The sequence below is a fragment of the Rhipicephalus microplus genome, chromosome 6 (genome assembly GCF_043290135.1).
Source record: "Rhipicephalus microplus isolate Deutch F79 chromosome 6, USDA_Rmic, whole genome shotgun sequence".
NCBI classification, from domain to species: Eukaryota; Metazoa; Arthropoda; class Arachnida; order Ixodida; family Ixodidae; genus Rhipicephalus; species Rhipicephalus microplus.
The window spans coordinates 142887225-142904690 of record NC_134705.1 but is presented as its reverse complement, the minus strand read 5'-3'; the positions used below and the strand labels follow the sequence as shown (position 1 = coordinate 142904690).

The window sequence follows — 17466 nt, the reverse complement described above, 5'->3', positions numbered from 1 at the left end:
CTAGTGTTCCACTCGGCCAAATGTCAACGACCAAACATAAGCGGTGAAGTATGGCCTTGAGTGTTAAAAAGTGCATAAAAAAAGTCTAAGCACCACTCGAGTAGCCACCCGTGTTGTTTCAGCGCATCGTTTGATTGTTATATTTTACAATGATAAATCTGACCAAAATATTTAGCCTCGCAGCTCTGCTCAAAACAGACGAGAAACCCCTCCCTTCACAGCGGGGCAACCGGCATGACCCACATAATTGGTGTTTCGCACCGCCCTTGTGAAACCCGAACATTCACTGAAATATACATGAAAATTACGTGGCGGAATATGTCGGGAATGTTCAACTTCCGTAAAAGAGCGGGATGAATCGTACACGATGTGCGATATCGAAACCTAATAGTGAAAAAATAAAACAAGTTCTGCCACCTCGTGTTTGCAATAACTTCATCTGGAAGACAATTTTTTGCGTAGTCAAAAACCGTGTCTGACAAGTCGCGCAAACATATATACAACAAAGTTGTCTTCTGAGAGCAAAACAAAATTAAGCCACGTTGCCTACTGTTTCTAAAACTGTCAATTTCGCCGCTATAGCTTTGCGAACGATCGCCAAGATTTCGCAAAAGGCGTACAACTGGTAGCTAAAGTTACTTACAAAAATAAAACTATAATGGCACTTATGATGATTATAAGCTCGAGCCCTGGTGCGCTTGGTGCCTCATCGGCAGAAGAAACTCTCAACTATCTTCACTATATATCGCCGCCGCAATCCAATCAATCCTCACGGCTCTAAAAAAACAAAAACAAAAGCGTGGGGGGCGGGCATGCAAACATCAGCATCGCTTTTTGTATACCCTGTACACAGTGCTAACTTTGTCCGCACGCGGGGCACCATAAACTAACGAGTATTAAGGCGTAATTAAAAGTTGAGCAATAGATAGATAACTGTTTGTGAGCAACAAACAAATGCCATCATCGCCAGGAAATCGCAACTGCGCGCTGACGGACGATCTTCTGCACGGGGCTGTAGTCGCTGTGACAGCATAAAAAACCGCAAGTGCAAAAACAGACTTAACCAAAATTCATTATATCCTCAAAAGGTGCCAGCATTTATTTGCTTTCCCTGCCGGAAAGCGTCCAAATATTATAACGTTTTTTCAACAGAAAGGCTGCTGTAAACATACAACTCCGACAACTTGCGATAGCTTCGCACCGTGGCATTCATCATATTTCACCCCGAACGAATCATAACTTTTCAGGACGTGTTACAGACTCATTTCTTCTCTATACTGCATCATTTGAGATTAAATTCAGTGCGCCAGAACGAAAAGAAAAAAACTGACTGCAACTGCAACCACGCGAATACATTCCGTACAAACGCGGAGCTTCGCACGCTCCAGTGGGTTGCCAGACCAAGGACGGTGCCGCCCGCTCACGTGTCGCCATTACCGCCTACAACGCCCGAATGAGCAACATGTCAATGTAGTTCACGGACTCCCACACCCGGGTAATTATACATTTTGTAATTAGTTAGTTGATTATTGTTTCTTTACCTAATCATTTCTCGTACCTCACCGGCCCTCAGCAGGAAGAAAACAAAGACTTGCATGGCGAGTACGAAAGCGCAACAAAAGGATACCGAACGAACCTGGTATTAGGCCCAAGGGGAGATCCGGATATGTCCATGATGAAGCACTCTTTAATGGGCAATTTCCCTAATACCCCCGTGTAGGCTAGCCAACCGGATGTCTTTCTGGTTACCCTCCCTGCCTTCTCCATTTGTCTGCTTCCCATCTTCGTTAGTTCTCGACAAGCAGCGTGTGTCGTGTCGAACTCAATAAGTACGACGAAGAGAACTTAGCACTTAGTTTTCGCATTGAAGAGCTCGAAGCACGTCTCTGCTGGACGGAGAACTGCGATTGTTGCAGACAGACTGGAAGCCGTATACGCCAGAGGAAAACCAGAAATACACACGGGCCGATGGCCCGCGGAATCGACGCAATGGATGGAAGAGGGGGCAGAGAAAGAAAAGTACTTACGCGAACGGCGAGTAAAATTACCACGAAGAAAAGAAGAAGACACCTGGAGAGTGCGCTAGTATGAACAGCGATCCGAGAATGGAGTGAACCGATAATTGCTAGCTTGAATCCTGGGTTGGCTTTGGAGTGTCTTTCGTTAAAGGTTTCACTTCAGTGGAGTCAACGGAGCGAGCTTTGACAACAGGCCCATTTTTCGAAAGCCAACAAGTGCAGAATCATGCCGAAGAGTATGTTATTCTGCATTTTTTTCCTTGAAGTCAAGTGTTCGCTTCACCTTGTTTCTACACCGAAAATTGTTTTTCGCCGCGTACAGGTTTTCGAAGACACCGCGGTTCCTGCAATGATTGCCTGCTGCGTCTTTCCTGTGTTTGATTTGCTTTTTTTGTACCTTTCTTAACGATAAATTGAAAAGCAATGAACCGTATTGATATATTCGAAATCTTGAGGTTCTCATTGCTTGACAGTGAACCATCGGCGATCCTGAAAGGCTGTCACCGGCAAAACCTCGCAAAGCTCGGTCATTCACCACGTTCACGAGAAAAAAAAAAGCGACTACCCTCCTGATCCCGAACATATCTTACAAAAAAGAACTCTGCTGTAGCAGCGCACAGAAGGAAACAAATACATAGACGCATACACAAGCGCTGTATTGCAGCTGATGAATTATTCTCGAATTACCAAGCATATGTTCAAGAACTTGAACATGCGCACTGAAAACGACGAAGACTGTATTAATAATAATAATAATAATAATAATAATAATAATAATAATAATAATAATAATAATAATAATAATAATAATAATAATAATAATAATAATACAAGCATCTAAACACACACGGTGCTGATAAGAAGGTGCAAGAAAAAAAGAAACTATGCGTTTATATACCAAGGCATTGGCGCGCTTTCTTAGAGAAAAATGTAGTACATACTGTAGAATAAATTATCGCTTGCAGTACAGCGCTTGTGTTTGCGTCCTATATGTGTGTGTTTTTGTTTCGTTCTGTACGCTGCTTTGTCAATAGATTATGGCTCGCCATAGAGCCAATCACCACATATTGAGCAAATAGGAACTTTTTGCTTTCGTTTTTGTTAACAAATTGACACTTGCTACGGGTGTAAAAAAGAACCTTTTTGTTTGCGTTCAGTAGTCTTCGATGCTAAGTGTACCACCTCTTGTTGTGTGGTAAAAGTAAAAAGAAATCATAGCTACACAAAACCTTAACAGGAACTTCGATCGGACAGGGAACTTCTTACACAGAAGAAAGCGAAAAACAACCATACACATAAAAGCACACAGTGAAGTGTAGATTTCACCAATAGGTTGCTCGTAAGGACGCGAACATCAAGGCGCCGAGATTAATAAATACGGTGACTAGCCACAGCATTCACGCCTATTTTTTGCGCGAGTGTCATTGTTATACCCATTAGACCAACACTGTGGCCTTCTGAAGACGCCAACACTGTGTAACATATTACCGTGTATCTGAACTCGCGGATTGTGATGAAACTATAGCCAATAAACGGGAACACAATTAGGCGAACTATCAACTTCTTCATATGCATGACGTGGCCTACATGGTGTCTCGGCTATCTCTAGCCGCAGTTTAAAAATGTGCTGAAGCACCCTGTGGCAACTCAACCAACTGAAAATTCCTGACAGTTGTGCGTAGTGAGCCACAGCGTTTTTCTTTTCTGCCTAATTGAATAATTAGGCAACATGATTAATCGATTTCTGAAGCAACGGAACAAGACAAAAATTCCAACGAAAAAGTCAAGAATCGATTTGCAAAACTCGTTATTGGGCAGCTCTCAACCTGTTATCTCATAAATATTCTTGGTTCCACATTTCTAAAGATGAGCACGAAATCGATAGAACATTACCGCGTGACCCGCCTACCCAAGTGCCGTGATTAGCACACGCGCTGCAATTGAAACGTTTTCAACGCTTGCATCTGCCTTAAGCCAGAAAGTAATCATCATAAAATAGATAGAAATTTCTAAACAGTCAAATTGGATGGTTTGGAAAGGTATCCATAACTCACTAACGGAAATTTTGCAGTCAGTTCCGATGCTGAGAAATCGGAGAATTATTCTGGCCTAATTAAGTCATTAACAATAACGCAAAAACTGCGTGCCCTACCCACTGTATAGCAGTCAGCAAAATGCTGAAAAATGACACAGGGAGCAAAGATCGCCAATGGCCTTTTAAACTAATAGAGCCACCACCCGCTTTGGCAGATGAAGAGAAGTTTTCCACACTGATCTATGAAACACACGGTTCCTCTTTCTACCTCTGTCTTTCCTGTACAATCGCATTAGACCTCTATTTTCCAGAACGCTGACTCAAACACGAATATATATCATCTGTTGTGTACAAGAAGCAACGTCAGTTGCTCAACCCATGTTTTTTTGTGACACTTGTCATATTCGTCATGGCGCCGGTTCGGTACTGCTTGACAGAACAATGAATGTCGAAAAGAATTGAACGTTCTAGAAAGTATCCGTCAAGCATACGATTAACAGCGCTCTTGAACACTTCTTCCCGAATCGGATTCGGTGAAGATCCGGGGTGGAAACGTTACCCACGCACCTTGCGGTTAATTTGGAGAAACGGCAGAGGCATAGTGCAGATATATTCGGAAAAAGGTCTCGGGAGGATAAATATATGCAGACGGGAATGCGGTAATTAAGAGACAGTTTGATTTTGCTTCGTGTTGCACTTAGCTATTCCCTGTTCAGCCCAACATTCTTATACTTTCTTTTTAAAATTTGGTTGGCCGTAGCATCAACGCTGCTACGCGAGCTTCATTTTTTTTTTTCGTTCGCTTGTAAGACAACTTGCACTGACTAGAATGTATAAATAATTGTGGTGCAGGGCGGAGGGTATTTAATTAAACTGAGGCTGCTAGAATATGTATGCAGGTCTGATCTTCATGCGGGAAATCGCATTTATACGTCTGAAGTCGAAAAAAATAAAACCAGAGAAAAAAAAACTGAAGTCCTCTAGGCAGCTTTCTTTTCTTGATTCAAATGTGCCTTCATTCGCCTGCCCACTCAATGAACGTTCCCTGTCTGACAGACATGCACAATTAGCCAGTTCAACTGACTAGTTTTTATGCCAGCCATTTTGTTAACACCGCTAACAGTGCAGACGACAGTGGGATTGGCACGAACAGATGGAACACTTTTATGAGTTTCATATGAGTGCGGCTTTGTGTATCCGAGATTTTTAACTGCATCAAGTTGAGCATGAGCGCAGGTGGCTTCAAACTTCCGGTGCATTATCATATTATGCGTTTAATATGTTGTGGAAGACGTCTTCAAGGAATGAAAAAAAAACATATACAGAAACACAGATGATTACTCTATATCGACATACAATACCCATTTATTGAGCAATAGACTTTTCAAGGAGACTTTTAATAGGATTCCAAACAAGCTTAAAGGGTTTGATCTCGGCCACGGTGATCGCATTTCGATTGCGGCAAAATGATTGTGCACGTTAAAGAGCAGCAATCGGACGAAATTTCCGGAGTCCTTCGCTACGATGTGCCTGAAGTGATAACTTGGTTTTGGAGCTTAAAACTCCTGATGTTACTATTGTAAAAATTCCGCAACACTGAGATGCTATTCATTCTAAGTTAGAAACGTGTTCCAGTCTCCAAGTTGTTTTTTTCCCATGGGGGAACTTTCCTTTTGTTTTGAACAGAATAACAATACAGAGATTATTTATACCGATAGTCGTAAGTGACTAGTGACCACTACAATGCAATGTGCACAAAGAATGTGCAGTTCAGTTTTGCAGGGAGAGACAAAAACGATTATATTATTACAGACAGTCCACGCATACACTTTTTTGGCGAACATTCAAATTTATCAGGTTGCAACTAGCTCACTGTACACAGCACTCATCAGAAAAAGAAACAACACAACGAAAATCAAATCAAACAGATGTACACACGTCTCAATGAAAAGGTGATTTGCACGCTAGGCCGAAAGGACGAGTTTTAATCTCAAGGGGAATCGCGTACTATATTTTTTTCGATTAAATTCTATCAGTCCTTCTCTATAAATATTGCAGCATTTGAACGGATTGAAATCGCCATTAGAAGCATGTTGCGCATTACGTTTAGGAATTGAGAAATTATCAGCAGGCAAAGGCGAATTTCAATTAATTATGTTATTTGTAGAAACAGCAATTCTGTTGTCGTGCAAAGTCGCAGCCGGGAGAATGCATTGTGACTGGAAAGTGTGACCTACTGCTTCACCTCGGCTTATTGATTTTCAAGGTACGCTTTCGAATTCCTTCGAAAGCCTTTAGATTACTCTTCTACGTAAGACCCCACGTAACACCCCCCCTGTCATATGACAGGGGCGCAATGAAAAGTAGAGCGTACGAAATATGGCTTTTGAAAAAATACTGGCGAGCTCTTATTAAAGAATAGCAGCGATGGGCTACTATTGCGCACACACTTTCTGTACTTACTCGTGCCAGTGTGAGTTCTCATAAAAAAATGACGACCAAATACTTAAAAAAAGAAAGTTGCTGAATTCCTTCAATGAAACATTTGCTGGACCCGCGCTCTTAGACATGTGAGCAAAAGAACAACAACGTAGGTTAAACTGGTTTCTCTCGCCTCGTTTTTCACGTTTCGTTTTCACGCGGAAGTCCGACCTCGAAGTAAACAAGCACGGCGGCCAGCGTCTTCGTTTCCCCGCCTGGCTGGACCCCGGAAGGACGAACACGAAGCAAAATTAATCTGACGCAACTGACTTCCGAGCCGAGACCCAGACGGGCAAGAACAAAACAAAATAAAAACGAAATAAACGAACCTCGAAACACAGAGCTTTGGGAAGAGACGTGAAACTGTGGAAGTACCAAGAAGAAAGGCGTGACAATGATGCTTCTCACTGCAAAGACGTCGTCGCTTAGACTTAAGAAAAAAAAAACGTTCTGTGTCATCTTCCTAGTTCTGGGACGACGTAAGAGGAAGAGGATGAAGACGAGGGTGAGGAGGTGTTGGGGAAGAGAGTTTTTGGTATAAAAGCGTTTGGCATGTACGCCGAGCAGTCACAACACATCTAGTCTGCTTCTATCCAACGAAGCCACACGCATACAGACTGCAGACACACGTGAAACAGTGCCTTCCACTTCAAGGAAAACCAAAGAAAGGAATATGATCGCCAAGGTAGGTGGGCCTCTGTTCATTACATGGGCTCTCTCATGTGCGCGGCCAGTGATGTCAATGATTTTCTAAACTTTTTCTTCGCTGACAAGTGAGACCACACCTGTGGCACCTCTCGTCACATTCTTTTGATTACACATCGGCATTTTAGAATCCCCGTGGGCATTCAGTATCAGTGTGCTTGATAAAATTAGTGCAGCGCATTGTAAACCCCCGCAAAGTAAAACAGTCAATAAGACCACTCAAATAGATAGACAGTTTCAGTTTCAGTTTATTTCGAACATAGTTACATGACATTAAATATGTCCACGAGGCAAGGAAAAAGGAGACTCGTATGTCTCCTGACGAGGCCTTCATCCCGGACTTACACGTCGGACAGCCAGGAGCAAAATCAGAGAAAATAAGTACAATGCTCATTGCACAACTTATATAAACAAAAAACAAACAGTAAAAAACACATTCGGACAAAAATTATACAAAATTTATATTGTTCAGGTTTAACAGTTTTATTAAGTTACATAAATATACAAAATTACATATTTTCGTGTTGAAAGCAAAATAATTGTAATTTCAACGAGGCAGGAAAAGTAGCTTTACTTGTTTTTTTAAAACGAGACATACTTGAGTTCTGATTAGCCAATTCGATTAGGAATGGGTATGCATTCAGCAGTGAAATAATCTGATAATCTATGTGGGATTTAACGTCCCAAAACCACCATATAATTATGAGAGACACCGTAGTGGAGGGCTCCGGAAATTTCGACCACCTGTAGTTCTTAACGTGCACCCACATCTGAGCACATGGGCCTACAGCATTTTCGCCCCCCTCGAAAATGCAGCTGCCGCAGCCGGCATTCGATCCCGCGACCTGCTGGTCAGCAGCCGAGTACCGTAGCCCCTAGACCACCGCGGCGGGACAATAAGACCGCTCGTGATGCGCATTTGTGACATCACTTCCCAATGACGCTTAATAGGATGAACCCTTCATGATCTCTAATTACCACAACCATGTCCAACCAATGCAATGGAATGGCCTAGTTTAGGCTGCAAAAGATTGTTATTTGGTGATTGAAAGATTTCATGCACAAGAGGTCGTCATGTCAGAATGTTGGAAGTGTACTTGCATGATATTTTCAATGTTACCAGAACTCAAGTGGATGCCACCGCGCAGTACGGATCAATGATAATTGTGATCTGTCAGCACAGCGTGTATTCACAGCAGTAATCTATATCTTTTAACAAAAATAGCCAATGTGCCATGGCGTTAAATGAACGGTTTCTAAAGTACGCAATTTCGGTCAGAGAGCAATAGCATGTAGTCGAGTGCATTAAGCTGATGGCATGGATGTGTTGTTTGCATGCACCACAGGCCGCACCTTTTTATCTTATATCTTTTCGCAGGGCAGTTATTTAGTAAGCCCTAGAAGAAAGCGCGATACGTTAATCATTTACAAACTGCCTTGTCATTCTTCAGGTTCTCGTTGCTCTCGCCTTTGCTGTCGCCCTCGCCGTGGTGCAAGTGGGCTCTCAGATCCAGTTTGTAAACCGGCGCCCTAGTGCTATTGTGGCAGCCGGTGCAGGTCCTGGCGCACCCGTGGCCGAGCCCGTTTACGTACGTGTGCACCAGCTCTCCCCTTCTGCAAAGAGCAGAAAAGTTTTTCTCCCCTTCACTATAGCGTTACTACCCCCTTCTCCTGTGCAGCGTAGCCTACCAGGCGCAGCCCTGCTTGATCTCTTCAAGCCTTTGTTCTTATCCTCCCTTTCTCACCCGATTTCTCAACAGGGGCAACGCATTGTATAACTGCAATATCACTACAATCACACCTCCTTTGTTGCAATATTACGCAACTGCAGTAGGCTCCTTTCGTGAAACTTCGATACCATATTGGTAAAGCGTTCAGAATATTGTCTAGTGTCCGTATACCGTGGTAAGTACACGTAGAAACTGATAATTGTAATGATGGTTTGTAAGCTCTAGAAAACTCCGGTCCTTGTAATAGTAGGTGCTTTTCAAAAGTATGTACCGCGCAAAAGCTTACGTGAGACGCAAAACCAGCTTTGAAGAGGGGAGCTTATTGCAGTTGCGACAAAAATTGAGCGATTGACTGAACAGAGCTGCAGCTAAAGGCGAGATGTCTTGGTAGTGGCCAATAGACAGAATAAAAATTCGGCGCTAAAGTCTACTTGTCTTTTTGCATGGATAAAACTCTTGAGCCAAACCATGACATTGAACGGTTCGTGTCGAAAAATTAGGCTTCCTCATCTTTTTTGAAGCACCAAACCATCGAGATAGCAATACAGTAAGAAATAAGTTTTAATGTTCTTGTTGTGATACTTTATGTCTAGATATCCACTGCACTGAGCACGTGATCAAAATTGAGCATAGTTTTTCAACTATCGTTTTTCTGTTTACGGGCGCAATAGGAAATATCTGTAACGCACAACAGCGTATGGTGCCTTAAACGTTGGTGAATTGACCATGGTGAAGAAAGAAAAACTACCAAATGTGCGCAGTTTTATTCTGTAGAGGACACGAAAAGTCCAGCTTTCATTCAAACATCGAGCAGAGGGGTGGTGTCCCCCGAAGATTTCATACGGCGACGTTCCCAGTTCCGTTAGTTTTTAAGAAAGTAGCTTCAGACTAATTCAGCAGCTGCAGGCCACAGGGGTCTGACACTGTGCAAGCTGAACACAGGCATGCGTACGATTTGGCAGGGCAAGGGTGACCGCCCCACTTAAACACCTTGGACTTGGAGGGAGGGGGATGCAAGGCCTGCTCCATCATCATGATCATCATTATGATTATAAGCCTGACTATGCGCACACCACTGGGCAAAGGCCTGTCCCACCAACCACCACTCAACGCGGTCCTGATCTTTCTGCTGCGACGTTATACCTGTGAACATTTTAATCCCATCAGCCCACCTCAATTTCTATCTCCCTCTGGTGCGTTTGCCTTTTCTTGGTATCCAGTCAGTTACTCTTTTACCCTTAATTAGTGGATGAAAAAAATTTTTGAGTTGAAATCTGAACTTGGCTACGTTTAACGCTAAGACGTTATATATTCTGCTCCATACGGTTATTTAATTATGACCACGCAGGCTTTTGACGATAATGGCAGCGAAAGGCTCCTGGCCGGCGTTGCATTCCGAGAACTGTGTACTTCCCATCTTTAAATCAGAAAAGAAAGGGACGAAAAGCAGTTAATTTTCGTTCTTTTCAACTATTAGGGAGCAGTTTGTCCTGTGGTCTCGACACCAATTGGGAGGGGGAGGGGGGGGGGTGTTGTGGCAAAAAGTGGGGAATCCTGTGCACTCCCACATGTGTTAAGATGGCTTGCTGAAAATGTTCGTAGATCTTGTCTTGATGCGTCAGGACGTAATTTCGTGGAGTTTTGTGAAAGTATCACCAAAGTCGATCACATGACAATACTGGTCAAGAGAGCTCACTGCCTTTTTTGTTTTATACCGCAGCCGCCGCAGCCGTACAGCTTCGGCTACGACAACGTGGATGAGTACGGTACGCAGTCCTTCCGCAAGGAGGAGAGCGACGCCAACAACGTCAAAACCGGATACTATGGTTATCGCGACGCCAACGGCACCTTCCGGAAGGTGACCTACGTGGCCGACGCCAATGGCTTTCGTGCCACCGTCGACATGAACGAGCCGGGAACCGTCTCCGGCCACACCGCCGACGCTGTCTTCAGCTCCAGACAGGCCCAACATCTCGGTGTGGCCAAGTCAGCGTCAGCTCCGGCTCCGGCCTTCGCTGTGCCGGTTCAGGCGCCGTTTTATCAGGGACGGCCAACGCGTGTTCTCTTTACGAATTAATGTATCAAGAAGGACCGTATGATTTTGTATATGATTTGAGAGTAAACGAGTGCTGTACAATACGGAAAAAAAAAACTGTTCTAAAACGTTGGCTTCTTTTTCTAAAATGTCGCACTTTCACCACAATGATGAAAGTGTGAGTTTCGTAGCGACAAATCGGACTGTCGTGCAAGATAAGGCTAGCCGTTAAAGTCATTTACCATGCGAAAAGACATGAATCGAGAAAACACTGGCATCGAGCGAAGCAATCTTCGTGCTGTCTATCGCTTCAGCGCAAACACAGCACGTACACTGGCATGATCCTTCAGCTAATCCCTGTCAGGGAAGCCCGCGCTACATTGCCCGACCGCGAAAAATACGCAGTCCCTTCCTCAGCAAACCAAAGCTTCCTTGGGCCCCTCATGGACCGTTAAGGCTATCGAGCACGGCTGCTGCATTTCATCTCCCATTGAGCAGCGCTTGTCGGCTGCGCACTTAGGCTTCCACTCGCTCACGTAAGGCACGTAGCAATGTTGCCGTCTTTACACCTTATACGGAAGCTCAAGGCGATAACGAGGGCGATTCCGACAACAAAAATGCGCTTCAGTGTTCTTATAATTGCTATTACAATAAAAAGCATTACCTGAAGGGGTATTCTAGTGAAAATAAAATTAGCCAAAACAATGAAGCTGACGAACTAAAATGCTTTTTTTTTTGTGTTCATTCCGAACATCAGAAGTTGCATATATATGCTTACCCAAGCTTAACCAAGGTTCTACAGTCGGCCGATGAACACCCGTTTACTATGTGAGCTCAAAGGCTCTGCAATGAACATCCTTTCGCGTTGAGCAAGCCTTCAATACGTGACATATATAAACTTTGTAATTGTTGTTACTTCACTGCCAAAACAACAAAAAAAAAAAAACGCTGATAGATGTTTTCTTCGGCTGTGCAGTGGCTATATGACGCTGACCTGCTTAACTAAAGGCCATTTCATGCCTTCTGTATCTCACTACTTTTTTTTACGCTTATAGTGTTAAATTTTATAGCCGTGAATACTTGCGAAGGTTATATATCGTGCGTGCTCATTTAATGTCTCAATTTGTCAGCACCGAGTGATACTGCTTTACCACGATCAAACCTCCAGCACCCAAATCGCTGCCAACTGTGATCAGTACCGCTTCAATAACACAGTGTCTTGGTTCATTCAATGAATGCACAAGGTATTGACTTGCCGTAAGAGCGTCTCTCATAATCATATGGTGGTTTTGGGACGTTAAACCCCACAAATCAATCATCAATCACTTGCCGTAAGTGATTACACTACATAGGGCTTGCCGCGCTGTTTGCTTTACTGCAGGATAAACGGAAAAATCGAGACAGAACGTTGTCAGTGTTTATGCTTCTCTGTGTGCCAATTTTTAGAGGAAAAAAAACAACCAGAACTGTGAGTTTAAATTTAAAAGTAGAGAAGTGATACGTCATGGGAGGAATTATGAAAGAGCAAAACTGTCATGCGCCCCCATTTGCAGTAAGAAAACACAGAGAGACAAAATACACGTGTATTTCTTTGTGCGTGGGTGGCACAAAAATGCGTCTGACCGTTATTTCCATTTCAAGAACCTTCGGCCACCTGGTGGGCTTCCGCAGAACTGATCCGCCAAATAAATCAATGGTTGACTACGACCTCGACCCACACGCGTTTCCTGCCGGACTCTTCTCGCCTCACTTTTGAAAATATTTTACTTCATAAATTGTACATATTCTGATTCTGTCGTAAAGAGAGAGAGAGAGATTATTTATTAGGAGGCTTGCAGAGAGGTCGACCTGAGCTAGTTCATTCTAGCCTGCTACTCTGGACAGGGAAGAGGAACCGGGGAAATAAGGAAGTAATGATGAAGGGTGACGATGGGGACAGCAGTTATGCGTACATACAATAACGACGCAGCATTGTGGCTTCGCTAGAGTCTATAGTTTCCAGCCATGAATAATACATCTCGTTTTATGCGCCACTATAGTCTGATTGAATGAAATAAGTGTAAAGGAATCTCTGAGAAAGAGCAAAAAGCTACAATCGTTCTTTCCGAAAAACAAGGGATTAAGCGGGGATTACGGCTCGGTTCGCGCCATGATCCGGCCATTGCATATATAGTGGCGCGCTTGGCCCGTTTCGTGCCCCACTGCCCGCACCACCTGTTCGCCTAAGCGGCGCCGTTGAAGGCCACGAAGAGAAAGGGCGCGTCGATGACAAGGCCACCCCGTAATGGCTGCTTCTACGCTGTAAACGCACGTCGTTTATCTCGTGCGTTACGGAAACGTAATTTGAAATTGGATCACTTACAATTTGCGCATTTTAGCGTACACTCTTAAGAAATATTGGTGTATTTGTGGAGTAGTTCTACCACGCAACAATAATCGTCGTCTGACCTGCTCGCGTTTCCTTTTTAGAAAAGCCGGCGATGGCCACTTTCCTGCCAAAAATGCTATGTCACACAGATAACGCACCCTGTTCGTGACCGCGAACTACCGGAGCCGTGGTGATAACGCAAGGAAAGTGCGCGAAGTAGATGACAAGAGTTTAGTACATTACTTGGATGCTGATATCCAAGTCAGAAAAAGCCACCTAGATAATTTCAGGCCTGTTCACCGAGTCTGCCACAGGCTCTGACGTCACTCCGTTTAGACCGATGTGTTTCGCTGCACAGACGTGCGTAAGCTTGCTCTCGTCGCTCTACAGACATGCATTGCCAAGCCCGACGAATGTGTTCGTGGCGTGTGGCTGTGCTTGTTGGCGACTCGAAAAGACCGTATTTTTCTGTGTCCGTGAACTGCAGCATGGATGGTGGTGCGCTTTGTGCACTGGATATTCGCAATCTGTACGGCTGCAAATCTGAACGGTTGGGCAATGCTGCGTGGCGAAATGTCGAGGTAAAGGGGCTGAAGTTGCGAGTGTTCTCGTTTTCTAAGAACGACCGAAGAACAATATGGGAGCGTGTCGACCGTCGACCTGACATCCACATCCGTTTTCTTTGTGATCCTAAGGTATCTGCGTCCATACTACATATTTCTAAGCCGTTCCAACGGCACCATCTTCACCATATTCCGTTCTTGCTCTAAAATGAAGGTGTCTTGTGTGCTTTTGACTCGTTGGCGTAAGCCCTGGCATTAAAATAATAAACGCGCGTGGGAATACGTTTTCAGAACTGGTGTTTTTCCTTCAGGGTCGGCAAACATTCTGCTATGAGCGATCAGCGCCGCCGAATTGTATTACATCTGTTCACTTTGTTGAAAAAACTGGAAGGAATGCTGTTGAATTACTTAGTGCATTGGTTGTGTGCATAATATTTTCTGGTCGGTGTTTCTACCACTTTATTGCCGTCAGTACTTTAGCCTAATATGTTTCTTTTAGGTTTAGATGTGTGTAGACACTTGCGGTGAAGTGCTTCCTTAATTGATTTTCAGGTGTGTGATTTCTATTTCAAACTCTAGAATATTTAAGAACCACTACCGAAAATATACCGATTCAAGAACCGGCAGTGCATTACGAACGCCCACAGGGGCTGCACTGTTTAATATAGTAGTAGTACTAATATTTTTCCCAGGTTTAAGTTATATGACCGACTACGCACCACTGCGAGAGGGGCCAGAGCAAAAGAGGAAACGCCGCTTCTTGTCTCGATCACAAAAAAATTTTCGAGGAACGATATATTTTATTTTCTCCTGCAATGGTCATCACCTTAACATTGTGCTGAATAACATACTTGTGGCAGCATCACGCGCTCTTCTCAATAGCTACGTGTCTGTGTGGACAGGTGTTCGAAGGAGTACAAATGAAACAGCAGAAACTTTGCAAATGAGTAGGAACAGTTTCTCTGCATGCTCTAGTGTGTGCGTGCGTGTGTGCGTAAATAAATAATAAATTTTACTCTATTTTTTTGTCAGTTTCTTGGTCGATCATCTTTTGCTCTTACAGATCGACCACACGTTCGATAGCGTACAATCCGAGTTTTTCGTGGAAGAGATGGCACACTTGTAAATCACCGAACGCTTTTAAGCGCAATACATTAAATAAACCAGTGCCTTTTTTTTTTACCCAAGGGGCAGAACGAAGCTGTTAAGTATGTAAAACTCGCCGCGAACGCTTTATCTTTATTTGAAAAATTGAATTGCTGCACAAACATGAAGAAAAACAAGGGAGACAGGAAACAGCACAGTTCAGTCATGGCTAAGGCACGTGAAAAGACCCAAAGGGAGATAATCGAAGCGTACTTTATTAGGCAATATAATGACAAGTGCATAAGCATGCCTTCAATTTCACTTTCGGACAGGGAAATGGTCTTCCTACATGGTCATGTGTAATTTTGTGGCTAACGCCTTGCATAGTGTTCTCTTCCATTCCTCTTCTTTTGTTTTGTTCATTAGTGTTCTTGTTTTATTTCCCATGTGACGCTACGTAATGTTTTGTAAGGTTTTATGTTAGTATAGTTTTTGACTCTCTCGGCGTACTGCTTCTTCGTGTTTCTCATTTGGGGCTGCTTGGAGTGAATATAGAAATGTTAATTTATTGTTTTATTTGGTGCAAAGCGCTATTTTTTGCGGTTTTAAACAAAAATCTCTAGAGTACGTTTTCACTTTTTCATGCCTTTGTTGATGCTTGGTGCAATAAATAATGAAAGATAAATAAAAGATGAGCGCACACCTTGGGATTACGCAGTTTAGATTGTGGTAGGTATCACTTTTGTATTTTGCCATTTTTCACTTTTGTCATTGTGGTGGCAGTCAATTTTGATTTGATTTGTTTTGGGTCGGCTTTGTTTGCGGCGTCTTTGGTTTTGTGCGCATCGTGGAAGCGCAGCGTAGCATGCGTATATATTGGCTTCAAAAAACGACAATAAACAGTTGGTAGTAACTGCGCTCTTTCCTGTCTCCCTTGTTTTTCTTCAAGTTTGTGCAGCAATTGAATTTTTCAAGTATGAACCAACTAGTCTGCAAAAAAATATTACTTTATCTTTACACGGGAGACGATGGTGGCAATGAATTCACAGCCTCCAGCGCGCTCGCTTGGGCAAAACGAGTGACGTCACGGCGGCAGTGAGCAGGCCTGATAATCTTCTAGGTGGCATTAGGATCAGACAAAATTTTCGAATATATCAGAAGCAGTGTGCGAGCATTTGACAATTTACTTCCCCGCTCACCACCCTGAAACTATGGAGCACGTGTTTGCTTATCCAATCCAATAGAATTGAAGACGGGTGGCTCACACGCTTATTCGCCAACCTTGTGGTGAACAAAGTTTTCCCTACCTCTAAATATTTGTCACCACCGTGTTGAACTAATGTGCTTGTGTCATCAAAAGAAGGGGTAAATTTGCACACTGCAAAATGAAAGAATGGGTAGTTGCATGGTCTGCATTTTAGGTGAAAATGGCATTTGCGGGGTTCAACACTCAGACGAATATCCCGATTGTATTATAAACACTACCTGTGTCCCTTTGTTTTCTTGCTGTATTCCACTATGATCTCGTATAATGGAATTCCGCATAGTGGAATTCTAGCTTGGCTTTCCATACTACTGCAAATATAGATCGCTTTCCCTGAAGACGTTAACATCGGGACACCAGGATCACCGAATGCCGAGAAAACGCAGGCTCATAAGCGAAAAGAAACAAAGATAGAACGCAATAAAGCTCTTTTCTTTGGGCTCTCCGAATAGCCGGAGCTGCCGCCCGGGTTTGAGGACTTCGAGCCGTCACCTGAGGCCCCGATATCAACATCGACGAAGGCTGGAACGGCGCAGGGGTTGATCCCTTCTTTCACCCGCCCAGCCCGAAGAGAACTGCCGCATGAACCCTAAACAAAGCTTATTCATTACTCATTTAATGCTCAATCGCTATGCTGTAGTGAATATAGTATTCGATCGAGGCAGCAAGTTCTTAGCTATAATGCAATTTCGATCAGCGGCACTGAACTCGCAGGAGGAAATGAGAAGAGATGTCCTTTTTAGCTCTATTTGTCCTGTGCTTTCAGCTCCGCAGTTGGAAGTCACCCCTGCATCAACAATAACCCGGAAGTCTGAAAGACTGACACAATGTAAATAGTTTAGGAGGCCTAGCAGGATGCCTCGCTTCAGGCACAGAATTGCGCTTTGGATCATCCAGTGGAATCCAGACATACCCCGTAAGTTCCTGAAGTATAGTTTTTATTTTAACCAATCTACGACACTAAACATTTGCTGAGCGCTAGTAAACATCAGTTTATGTGAATGTCCCCGCGTTTTATTCGTGTTTTGTTTTTTCCTTAATAACGCCAAAAAAGCAATAATAAAATAAAACTGTAGCATAACACCTCCCTGTTCTTGCGGCGCACCGAATCCGCATGTAGTGATTTCCAAGCAACATCGTTTTTTTAGCGGTGGGAGAAGTATACGCTTGCCGTGTAAAGC

At 43.5% G+C, this 17466-nt stretch overlaps 2 protein-coding genes across 2 annotated transcripts in view; one reads left to right on the top strand and one right to left on the bottom strand.

Moving 5' to 3' along the window:
- LOC119185249 (5-hydroxytryptamine receptor 1) overlaps positions 1–17466 on the bottom strand; it is a 175903-nt gene that overhangs the window by 41578 nt on the left and 116859 nt on the right. The gene's annotated exons all lie outside the window — the stretch shown is intronic.
- On the top strand, positions 7114–11130 carry LOC119185250 (cuticle protein 16.8). Its single transcript, XM_037434339.2, has 3 exons — positions 7114–7219; positions 8691–8828; positions 10690–11130. The coding sequence occupies exons 1-3, from the start codon at positions 7208–7210 to the stop codon at positions 11044–11046; spliced, it is 507 nt and encodes a 168-aa protein (XP_037290236.1). The 5' UTR covers positions 7114–7207; the 3' UTR covers positions 11047–11130.

Bases quoted from the DNA above. Each gene is read 5' to 3' on its own strand.
- LOC119185250 (XM_037434339.2), top strand. The intron at 8,829-10,689 runs GTACGTGTGCAC...TTTATACCGCAG, and splicing joins CCGTGGCCGAGCCCGTTTAC to CCGCCGCAGCCGTACAGCTT.